The sequence below is a fragment of the Pithys albifrons genome, chromosome 1, assembly GCF_047495875.1.
Source record: "Pithys albifrons albifrons isolate INPA30051 chromosome 1, PitAlb_v1, whole genome shotgun sequence".
NCBI lineage: Eukaryota > Metazoa > Chordata > Aves > Passeriformes > Thamnophilidae > Pithys > Pithys albifrons.
In genome coordinates this window covers 127,100,009-127,111,574 of record NC_092458.1, presented here as the reverse complement: position 1 = coordinate 127,111,574, position 11,566 = coordinate 127,100,009, and the positions used below count along the sequence as shown (strand labels likewise).

The 11,566-nt window shown below is 61.4% G+C and overlaps 2 protein-coding genes across 2 annotated transcripts; both read right to left on the bottom strand.

Moving 5' to 3' along the window:
• Positions 1 to 998: 998 nt before the first annotated feature.
• LOC139678389 (exportin-2-like) lies at positions 999 to 4,108 on the bottom strand. The gene is made up of 5 exons (XM_071569181.1): positions 4,001 to 4,108; positions 3,719 to 3,931; positions 2,792 to 2,889; positions 2,496 to 2,581; positions 999 to 1,643 (listed from the first exon to the last, which is right to left on the bottom strand). The coding sequence occupies exons 1-5, from the start codon at positions 4,106 to 4,108 to the stop codon at positions 1,261 to 1,263; spliced, it is 888 nt and encodes a 295-aa protein (XP_071425282.1). The 3' UTR covers positions 999 to 1,260.
• A 3,772-nt stretch (positions 4,109 to 7,880) lies between these two features.
• Positions 7,881 to 10,655, bottom strand: LOC139678382 (basic proline-rich protein-like). The gene is made up of 3 exons (XM_071569168.1): positions 10,394 to 10,655; positions 8,941 to 9,906; positions 7,881 to 8,764 (listed from the first exon to the last, which is right to left on the bottom strand). Exons 1-3 carry the CDS (start codon positions 10,653 to 10,655, stop codon positions 7,881 to 7,883), a joined length of 2,112 nt encoding a protein of 703 aa, XP_071425269.1.
• Between the last annotated feature and the right edge of the window lie 911 nt (positions 10,656 to 11,566).

Sequence of the window (11,566 nt, the reverse complement as noted above, 5' to 3'; positions counted from 1 at the left end):
TCAGCAGGCACAGAACCTGCAGCACAGACACAGCAGAGGGCTCAGGGACACTCAGCAGGCACAGACAGAGCAGCACAGACACAGCAGAGGGCTCAGGGACACTCAGCAGGCACAGACAGAGCAGCACAGACACAGCAGAGGGCTCAGGGACACTCAGCAGGCACAGAACCTGCAGCACAGACACAGCAGAGGGCTCAGGGACACTCAGCAGGCACAGAACCTGCAGCACAGACACAGCAGAGGGCTCAGGGACACTCAGCAGGCACAGAACCTGCAGCACAGACACAGCAGAGGGCTCAGGGACACTCAGCATGCACAGAACCTGCAGCACAGACACAGCAGAGGGCTCAGGGACACTCAGCATCCACAGAACCCGCAGCACAGACACAGCAGAGGGCTCAGGGACACTCAGCAGGCACAGAACCTGCAGCACAGACACAGCAGAGGGCTCAGGGACACTCAGCATCCACAGAACCTGCAGCACAGACACAGCAGAGGGCTCAGGGACACTCAGCAGGCACAGAACCTGCAGCACAGACACAGCAGAGGGCTCAGGGACACTCAGCATCCACAGAACCTGCAGCACAGACACAGCAGAGGGCTCAGGGACACTCAGCAGGCACAGACAGAGCAGCACAGACACAGCAGAGGGCTCAGGGACACTCAGCAGGCACAGAACCTGCAGCACAGACACAGCAGAGGGCTCAGGGACACTCAGCAGGCACAGAACCTGCAGCACAGACACAGCAGAGGGCTCAGGGACACTCAGCAGGCACAGAACCTGCAGCACAGACACAGCAGAGGGCTCAGGGACACTCAGCAGGCACAGAACCTGCAGCACAGACACAGCAGAGGGCTCAGGGACACTCAGCAGGCACAGAACCTGCAGCACAGACAGAGCAGAGGGCTCAGGGACACTCAGCCACTGCCATGGCTCTTCATGTACAGGGCACAAGCTCAGACACTCTCAGAGCAGCAGTTATGGAGGGTGAAACAGCTCATCTCTCAGACAATCTTTACTTACCCAAATCTTGAACAAAACAAACACTATCTGGGGTAAGAGTTAGCTGTGCACTCAAAATGTCTAATTTTATATGAGCTGCCTGAATCTCCCACGTCCGTGCAACTGAACAGGAGACAACCATTAGTTATAGGCCATCAAGGAGATAAATCTTCATCTTTAAAATAGCATATATTTGAGCTGATTGCTAAACTAAGTGCTGTGAAAAATAAGGCCTTTCTGAGGTTACCAGGAAAACCTTACAAAAGCCAAGTTCCAATGAACAAGAAGACACAGCAAGATCTTGCCTTCTGCCTACAACACACTTCATTTTGCTGATTAACAAACCTTAGCAAGAGACCATTCTCACAGAGGCATTTCTTCTCTGCTGAATGCAGCCCAGGGATGCAGAGCCCAAGCCACCTACCCTGCCTGGGCACGCTGTGAACCAGCTGGATCCTGGGATTGTTCACCATTTGCCCCACAGGATCATGTTCTTCCTTCCCAGCAAAGGCCAGCTGGGAGAATGCAGTCTGATAGCCTGGAGTATCCTCTGTGTCAATGAAGTGCTCCTTGTCAGGGGTCGTGTCATCCTCAAGCAGCTCAAACAAGCCAAGGAGGGAGGGCCTGCAGCAAAGGAATCCTGGGGGGAGAGGGGAGGGGAACAGTGAACAGGTGAGGACAGCCTGTGCTTCACAAGAACGCTCAGAATTGCTTTAGAGTCAGCAGCAAAATGCATTCTAACAAGGAGACAGAAAGGGCAGCCTTCATAAATGTTCCCTTTTACTGAAGGGCATTAACTTGCTGCTCCAAAGTTTGCCTAAAAACTGCTCATCTTCTCGGGCACCACAACACTGAAACGTGGAACGCTGGAAGCACCACTTCCATTTGGTTGGTGGAACACCATTGGAAGAACCCTGTAATTCTTGCTCCTCTACAGGAGGCATCAAGCAGATTTTAAAGGATTAATAACAGACCTTGTGTGATCTGTGTAGAGATAACATCACGAATTTCATCAGCATGGCCATCTGCCTGGGGATGATTTCAACAATGTGTCACAGCTTTGACAGAGGAACGTAAACCCTTCCTCATAACTTTATTCCCATGAAGGCCAAAATGACACAAAAGCATGGAATGTTTCCCAGCATGAACACAAACTGCAGAGAGCAGTGGTCAGAATGGCTGTGCTGTGTGACAGGGCAAGTGTGTTGCTATTAGCTGGAGATTAAATGGAGACACTTTCAGACAAGTAACGACATCACACACACCAGGAAAGGAGGAGAACTACACAAGTCCTTTAGTTCCATTCCCTCAGTTTTCATGGAGTGTCACCTGCTGTGGCCACTGCCCTTTATGCCCCCCTTGACTCCAGAGCATTTGGAGCAAGTCCCTGGAGCCACCAGAGTCCCACCCATGTACAGGATGCCTGATCTGTGCAACTGCACACTCTGAACCACTCGTGTCACACTGGAGCTTTTCAGAGCAAGGAACTTACTTTTGATAAGTTTTGTTGGTTTGGAACTTGGAAGTCTTTGGAATAGCAGAATGAAGACCTGTTTCCTGTACCAGTCAACTGATTCACTGGAAATTTAAAAGAACAGTTATTCAGTTCACAGTGGGCTTTGACTGGTGCTGTCACTTTACAGAAAACACAGATAAAGTTGTTCCCATCTCTTTAACTGATAAATGTGACATTTTTGCTCCTGAAGTGTTAACCTTTGGCATGACTGCACACTGCAGAACCAAAGCCCACAGAAGTCAGTTTTGAATGCAATTTGAGCTCATACTCACGGGGGCATATGCTCCATGATGCTGTTTAGCAGGTCAAAGCCTTGGGGATCACTGGCTTTCAAGGCAATCAGCTTCAGGAATCCCCCCAACACTCCAGGCTGCAAGGAAAGCAAACATGAAGCTCTAGGCAACTGTTCTTCCTAAGTGGCCCAGCAGAAAGTTGGCTCTGACCATCGAAGACATGCAACAGTGCAAAAGCATCCCTAACCTAAACCAGGATTCTGATCCTGCAGTGCAGGACAAGGAAGACACGTTGTGGCTCCTTCTCACTCACTCACTCACTCACTCCACTCACTCACTCCACTCACTCACTCACTCACTCACTCATTCACTCCCTCACTCACTCACTCACTCCACTCACTCACTCCACTCACTCATTCACTCCCTCACTCATTCACTCCCTCACTCACTCACTCACTCACTCCCTCCACTCACTCACTCCACTCACTCACTCCACTCACTCACTCACTCCACTCACTCACTCCACTCACTCACTCCACTCACTCACTCACTCCCTCCACTCACTCCCTCCACTCACTCACTCCACTCACTCACTCCCTCACTCACTCCCTCACTCACTCCACTCACTCCCTCCCTCCACTCCCTCCCTCCACTCCCTCACTCCACTCACTCACTCCCTCACTCACTCTCCTCAAGCCTGTTCTGAACACAAGCCCTGAGAGTTCTGCTGGTCCACATGTTCCACAGGAAGCAAACAAGGTAAGAAAATTCTGGGAAACTGCCACTTGCCAAAACCAAGTGCAGGAATTTTCCATCTCGGCTGACAAAAGCACAGGAGCCCAGGATTCACCTCACCCCCAGGACGGGAAAGCACCCACCGAGCTGCATGCAGAGTATTTGTCCGTGCATGGAGTGCCACTGAGGCCCAGCCCAGCCCAGCCCCTGCCCCGCGGCCCCGGCACTCACGATCTTGGCGGCGGCGCTGCGGGCGATGGTGCCGGCGCCGCGCTCCAGGAACGCCTCTGGAGCAGCCGCACCGGCGGCGGGATGTTCCCCGCGCGCTCCCGCGGCACCGGCTGCGGCAGGTGCGGGAAAACAGCGCCATGAACGAACACGGGATGTGGCATCGAGCAGGAGAGGCAGCACTGGCGACAGCGCTTCGTACTCCGCGCCTGCGCACTACCGACGGAGCCCCCTCTGCCCAAACGCCGGTTCGAATCCCGCCCTCGGCCGCCCCCTCTCCCTCGCCGACGCCGCCTGGCCGGGAACTGCAGCGCACTCCAGCACCCTGCGTGGTGCCCCGCGTGTCGCCGCGGAGGGGGCAGCAGCCCTGGAGGGCTCTGCTGGTCCCGCCATGGTCTGAGGGGCGGCACCAGCCGGACTGGGTCAGCCAGGGTGGGTCTGTCACGGCCGCGCCGCTTCTCTCGCACGTACGTTCCGCCTCCTGGCACGGGACCCTGCCCCCCCCCCCGTCACGTATTTCCCGCCTCTCCAGCAGGGGCTTTTCCCGCCCCTCCCCTCAGCTGCGCTGCCCCGCCCACCGTGAGGGGCTCAAGGAACGGAGAGGCGAGGCGCCATTTTACGCCGATGCGGGGGGCACGGGGCGCAGAGCGGTCGTGTCGGAGAGCAGTGAGGTGTCTGTGGCGTTACTGAGGGGAGAGGTCAGCTATGGCACAGCCTCAAAGCGATGTAAAGCCAAGGGAACCGTGGGGGCAGAGCTGGGACATGTTTTGAGGGGAAAAGGCGAGGTAAAGTGTTAAGAGTCGTCCCCGGTGAGTGCGTGAGGGAGCCGCGGATTCCCGCCCCCACCCCTCCCGCCGCTCGGGGCAGGGGCGGGGGGCAGAGGCGGGTCCCGCCCGCCGCTCCGGGAGGCACAGGCGGGTCCCCGCCGCTCCGGGAGGGAGAAGGGGTGTCCCCCATGCTCCTGGGGGGCTGTGAGGGCTACACGGACAGCGACAGGTGCCGTGAGGGCGGTTGGGGGGCTCGGCCGTGCCGTAGCTGTGCCCTTTCCCCGCCGCTCCCCTCAGCCCTGAGGCAGGGCAGGCGAAAGGTGCTTTGAAAAGCTCCTATAAAAGCTTGTAGAGTTGCCCTGGGGCTCATTTTGGGTTGTTAGAGACTAGGGAGTGTTGGACTACAGCATCAGAGCGCAGCAGGGTGTTTCGTGACAATTCTGAGGGAAAAGCTTATTGAACTGAGGCTTCATGAGGTAACTCAGCGGCCACAGAGTTTGATAAAGCTGAGAAAACTGCAAAAGGACACTTGAGATATTTGAAAGGAAAATCATTATGTAAAGTGTCAGGCCAGAAAGAAGATCTCTGAGAGAAAAATTGACTTACTGGGCTTTTCCTGAAACGGGAACATGTAAAAAAAAAAAGAGGGTGCCTATGGGGGACAAAAAAAACATTTTTCAGAGCAATCTGGCATAACTATTAGGGACAGAATAAACATCTTGGAGAGATATAAGCGTGGGGCCATCCTATTTAAAGACAAAATCAGAAGTACTTCAGGGAAGACATTGGTAGCATTTTCATAGCAGGCATCTGCAAGTTGGCAAGACAATTTAGGTAGGAGAAAGAATGGACATTTAAGCAGGCTGTGCTAAACTAGCATTCTGGATGTGTGCAGTTCTTTTAGTTGTAGAAACTAAACTTGCTGATGGGGTGAAGGAGACAGATTTTTCTGAAAAAAAAATTCACCATCCTAGGGAATGACTCCATAAATTAGGAATACTGTTTTACGTTCTTTCCAATCATGGAGTCAAAGTTTAACAAAGGATCTTGGACGTAATTTTCCTGTAAGAAGAGAAAAAGAATGGTAATAAGTACTTCATGCCGAGTCCAGCCACAGATTTTTCAAGCAGCAAACGGGTTAGAAGGCTGAAAAGGGAGGAAAACGAAAGAAAAGAGGATGAATCACATTAAAATTTTGCTGTGGGTTCAGGAGACAATATATAATGAAAACAAGTACTGCTCCAAGACTTAAGTCCTTGTACAGGAGTAGAGGTTAATAGAGAGACCTCAGGGCTAACCCTCTTCTCTTTATCTTGCAGAAGCTGTCGAGAAACAGATGGAGATGGACATCGAGGAAAGAGTGCAGAGGAGGATCAGCAGCATCGAGGTCAAGAGGGAGCACAAGACAGGCCTTCTGGGCAAACAACTGTCCCTGCCGTCATCTGGACAGACACACATGTTGAAGTGCAGCAGGAACCTTCAGGGTGCCCCGCTGGCTTTCATTGGGCGACCCCCCCGTAAACAGGGCTGGGTCTTTCCTTTGGTGTTTTTGGCCTTTTGCCACGGTTCTCCTTTGGCTGCCCAGGGAGAGCAGGAAACACTGTAAGGAGAGTGAGAGAGCCCTTCTCCACATCCCAGGGGCAAATGGAGGTATCCTGACTGCAGGCCACCGTGTCAGCGGAGCAGGGCTTCTTTGTTTCCCTTGGTGCCTTAGTGCCTGGTGGCGGCTGCTGGCCACGGTGACCCCCCTGTAGCCTGGGCATGTCACAGCCTGTGTTCGTTGTCCAGCCTTGAAGCCGCCCTGCGTAGTCAGGGGCTTGAGGTGTCTGGGCAGGCCAGGGCAAGTCTGAGGCCGTGTTCTCCCGCTGCTGGGCGTCAGGAATGGCTCGCCGCAGGTTGCTGCTCAGAGCTTGCTCCCTCTCCTGGGACGTTGCCCCTTTGTGTCTCTGTCTTGTCTTTGTCGGTGTGAGTGAGAGAGCGAGCGTGTCCCTTGGTCCCCCTAGAAAAGCAGGTAGCGTAGCTTAGGCTTCCCAGGAGGGAAAGAGGGGCTCTGTGTAGCAAGCTGTGGGGTGCCATCCGTACTGCACAGCAGCAGGTGGCCGCCTTAGACATGGCCTGGCTTGTGCAGAGGCCACGAGGGCCTGGCAATGTGGAGGGGCTTCACAGCTGCCAACGAGCAGAGGACATGACATGGCCCAGCTACAAAGCGTCACAGTGGACGACAGGCGCCAGCAGCCACAAAAGGTGGCAAGGCAATAAAGAAAGCCGTGCCCTGTTTTCAGGGTGGGCTGGGGTTGGGAGAGCTCCATTTCCCATTGGGGGAGAAGAAAGGGGCTCTCACCCTCCTTCCTGGGTTGCCCTCTCTCTTCAGGCAGCCAACGGAGCACCGTTAGGGGGGAGGGTGTCTGGGTTCCCCCGAGGCGGAGAGAAGGAGCCTCCGCAGGCCTTTGGGCCCAGGGCCGCCCGTAAGTCGGGGCCAGTGCCCTGGAGTCCCGGGCACTTTGCAGACTAGCAGCGTCTCGAGCCCTCTGTAGTCAGAGGTGCAGCCTCGTTGGCCAGTGCTTTGTATGCCCAGCTTCCTTTGCCCAGAGGGCCTGGCTCCCAGCAGCAGACGGGGCGTCGCCGTGACCACTCAAGGTGAGGTTTGGAGAGGTTTGTGTCAGTGGGGGGCTCTGTGGGTGGGTTTGGAGTGACTTGGAGGTCTCCCTCTGGAGATGTAGGGTCCCGGTTTACTTCCTACAGAGGAGCTGGTGTTTCTCACACCTGCCTGTGTCCTCCTTCCTTTGCAGAAACCATGGGAGAAGAGAGCGGCGGCATCGTGCGGACGGCAGTGCTGACGTGGGAAAACGTGGAGGTGACACCAGTGGAAGTTGGAGGGTTGTGTGGGGCCGTGGGGGCGTGGGGTGGGAGTGGGCAGGTGATGGTGGCTTGGGGAGCTCGCTCTGGGTGCCCGTTTCACTGACTTGAAGGAGTTGGAGCTTCTCGGACTCAACTGTGTTATTCTCTTTGCTTGACGGAAGCCATCTGAGAAGAAAGCAGAGCCAGGAGCACGGGACGGCGAGGGACGGCGAGGCAAGAGTTCAGAAGAGGAGCAGCAGCGTCGAGGTCAAGAGGGGGCACAAGAAAGGCCTTCTGGGCAAATGAACCTCCTGCCATCACCGTGACAGACACACATGTTGAAGTGCAGCGGGCACCTTCAGGGTGCCCCCGCTGGCTTTCACGGGGCGACCCCCCCTGCAAAAAGGGCTTGGTCTGTGACCTTTCGGGCACCAGGCATCCCCAAGGCGGGGTTGCCGAGAGGATCGACATTACGGGCACCCAGGGGGTCCCGACGGAGGAGTTCCTGAGTGATGACATTTTGGGCACTGAGGGTGGCCCAAGGGACAACAGTTTGTGCATCAGGGGTCCCGAAAGGGGGATTTCCGAAGGACGACATTTTGGGCACCGGGGGTCCCCAAGGGGGTGTTGCCGATGGGCGACGCCTTGGACGCCGGGGATGCCCAAGGTGGAGTTGCCGATGGGCAACGCCGGGGGTGCCCAAGGGGGTCGGCTGAGGGACGACACCTCGGGTGCCGCAGGTCCCCAAGGGGGGGCTTGCCGGGGGTCCCGAAGGGGGGGTTTTCCGAGGGGCGACACCTCGGGCACCGGGGTTCCCCAAGGGGGGGGCATGCCGACGGGTGACACCTCGGACGTCGGTAGTCCCCAAGGCAGGGTTGCCGAAGGGGAAGCCCGCGGGCGCCGGGGGTCCCCAAGTCGGGGTTGCCGAGGGGCCAGCCCTCAAGCGCCAGGGATCCCCAAGGGGGCGGTTGCCGAGGGGCGACGCCTTGGGAGCTGGGGATCGTCAAGGGGGAGTTGCCGAGGGGCGACGCCTCGGGCGCCGGGGGTCCCCAAGGGGGGGTTGCCCAGGGGCGACTCCTCGGGCGCCGGGGGTGAGGGGGGGCTGGCCAAGGGGCAACCCCTCGGGCGCCGGAGGTCCCCAAGGGGTGGTTGCCGAGGGGCAACGCCATGGGCGCCGGGGGTCCCTGACGGGGGGTTCCCGAGGGGCGAGCCCTCGGACGCCGGGGGTCCCCAAAGCTGGGCTTGCCGAGTGGTGGCGCCTTTGGCGCCGGGGGTCCCCAAGGGGGGATTGCCGAGCGGCGACGCCTCGGACGCCGGGGGTCCCCAAGAAGGGGGTTGCGAGGGGCGACGCCACAGGCGCCGGGGGTCACCAAGGGGGGGTTTCCGAGGGGCGACACCTCGGGCGCCGGGGCTCCCCGAAGGGGGGGTTGCCTAGGGGCGACACCTGGGGTGCCGGGGCTCCCCAATTGGGGGGCTGGCAGAGGGGCGGTGTTTCGGACGCCGGGGGTCCCCAAGTGGGGGCTGGCCGAGGGGCGGCGCCTCGGGCGCTGTGGTTCCCCAAGTGGGGGCTGGCCGAGGGGCGGCGCCACGGGCGCAGGGGATCCCCAAGGGGGGGCTTACCCTGGGGCAACGCCTCGGGCGCAGGGGATCCCCAAGGGGGGGTTGCCGAGGAGCGAGCCTTCGGGCGCCGGAGGTTCCCAAGGGGGAGTTGCCGAGGGGCGACACCTCGGGCGCCGGGGGGTCCCAAGGGGGGTTTTTCGGGGGGCGACGCCTCTGGTGCCGGGGGTCCCCAAGGCGGGGTTGCCGAGGGGCGAGGCCTCGGGCGCCTGGGGTCCCCGAGGGGCGGCTGGCCGAGGGGCGGCGCGTCGGGCGCCGGGAGTCCCAGAGGGTGCGCTGCCGAGGGGCGGCGTTTCGGGCGCCAGGGGTCCCCAAGGCGGGGCTTGCCGAGGGGCGGCGCCTCGGACGCCGTGGGTTCCCCAAGTGGGGGCTGGCCGAGGGGCGGCGCCGCGGGCGCCGGTGGGGCCCAAGGAGGGGCTGGCCAAGAGGCGGCGCCTCGGACGCCGTGGGTCCCCAAGTGGGCGGCTTGCCGAGGGGCGACATCTCGGACGCCGTGGCTCGCCAAATGGGGGGTTTCCGAGAGGCGGCACCTCTGGCGCTGGGGTTCCCCAAGGGGGGATTGCCGACGAGCGACACCTCGGGCGCCGGGGTTCCCCGAGGGGATGTTGCCGAGGGGCGACATCTCGGATGCCGGGGGTCCCCAAGGCGGCGCTGGCTGAGGGGCGGCGCCTAAGATGCCATGTTTCCCCAAGTGGGGCTGGCTGAGGGATGGCGCCACGGGCGCCGGGAGTCCCAAGGTGGGGGCTTGTTGTGGGGTGGCGCCTCGGGCGCAGGGGGTCCCAAACGCCGGGCTTGTCGAGGGGCGGCGCCTCGGGCGCCTGGGGTCCCCAAGGCGCGGCTTGCCGAGGGGCGACGCCTCGGGCTCCGGGTGTACCCAGGCGGCGAAATTCCGGGCATCGGGAAGAGGGGTCCCCAACGCGGGCTCCCGGGGTCGACATTCCGGGCATGGGGGATCCCCAAGGGGGGTTCCTGAGGGACAACATTTCAGGCACCGGGGGTCCCCAAGGGGGGTTCCCGAGGGCCGACATTTTGGGCAACGGGGGTCCCCAAGGGGGGTTCCCGAGGGCCGACATTTTGGGCACCGGGGGTCCCCAAGGGGGGTTCCCGAGGGCCGACATTTTGGGCACCGGGGGTCCCCAAGGGGGGTTCCCGAGGGCCGACATTTTGGGCACCGGGGGTCCCCAAGGGGGGTTCCCGAGGGCCGACATTTTGGGCACCGGGGGTCCCCAAGGGGGGTTGCCGAGGGTCGACATCTTGGGCACCGGGGGTCCCCAAGGGGGGTTCCCGAGGGCCGACATTTTGGGCACCGGGGGTCCCCAAGGGGGGTTGCCGAAGGACGACATTTTGGGCACCGGGGGGTCCCCAAGGGGTGGTTCCCGAGGGCCGACATTGCTGGGCACCGGGGGTCCCCAAGTGGGGCTCCCGAGTTATATTTTGGGCACCGGGGTTCGCCAACGGGGGTTCCCGAGGGACGACCTTTTGGGCACCCGGGTCCCCAAAGGGTGGTTCCCGAGGGCCCACATTTTGAGCACCGTGGCTCCCCAATACGGGTTTTCGGGGGCCGACATTTCGGTCACGCGGGGGGGTCCCCAGCGGGCGCTCCTGGGGGGCGGCATTTCGGTGACCGGGAGGGGAGGTCCCTTGCGCGGACTTCCGGCGGGCGACATCTCGGGCACCGGGAGGGGGGGAGCCCGACGCGGCCTCCCGGGGGGCGACATTTCGAGCCCCAGGGGGGGAGGAGCGCCGGGGGTCCCCAAGGCAGGGTTGCCGCGGGGCGACGCCACGGGCGCCGGGGGTCCCCAAGGGGGGGTTGCCGAGGGGCGACTCCTCGGGCGCCGGGGGTGAGGGGAGGATGGCCAAGGGGCAACCCCTCGGGCGCCGGAGGTCCCCAAGGGGTGGTTGCCGAGGGGCAACGCCATGGGCGCCGGGGGTCCCTGAAGGGGGGTTGCCGATGGGCGAACCTTCGGGTGCCGGGGGTCCCTAAGGGGGAGTTGCCAAGGGGCGAGCCCTCGGGCGCCCAGGGTCCCCAAGGAGGGGCTGGCCGAGGGGCAACCCCTCAGGCGCCGGGGTCCCTGAAGGGGGGGCTGGCCGAGGGTTACTGAGGGGTGACACCTGAAGCGCCGGGGTCCCCAAGAAGGTGGGGTTTCCGAGGGGCGACACTTCGGGCGCCGGGGGTCCCCGAAGGAGGGCTGGCCGAGGGGCAACCCCTCAGGCGCCGCGTGTCCCCAAAGGGGGTCTTGCCGATGGGCGAACCCTCGGGCGCCGGGACTCCCCGAAGGGGGAGGTGCCGAGGGACAGCGCCTCGAGCGCCGGGGGTCCCCGAGGGGGGGCTGGCCGAGGGGCGGCGCCTTGGGCGCCAGGGGTCCCCAAGAGGGGGTTGACGAGAGGCGACATTTCGGGCGCCGGTGGGGCCCCAGGGCGGAGCTTGCCGAGGGGCGGTGCCTCGGACGCCGGGGTCCCTAAGGGGGGGCTTGCCGAGGGGCGGTGCCTCGGACGCCGGGTGTCCCCAAGGGGGCTTGCCGATGGACGACGCCTCGGCCGCCGGGGGTCCCTAAGGGGGGGTTGCCGAGGGGCGAGCCCTCGAGCGCCGGGGGTCCCCATGGAGGGGCTGGCCGAGGGCCAACCCCTC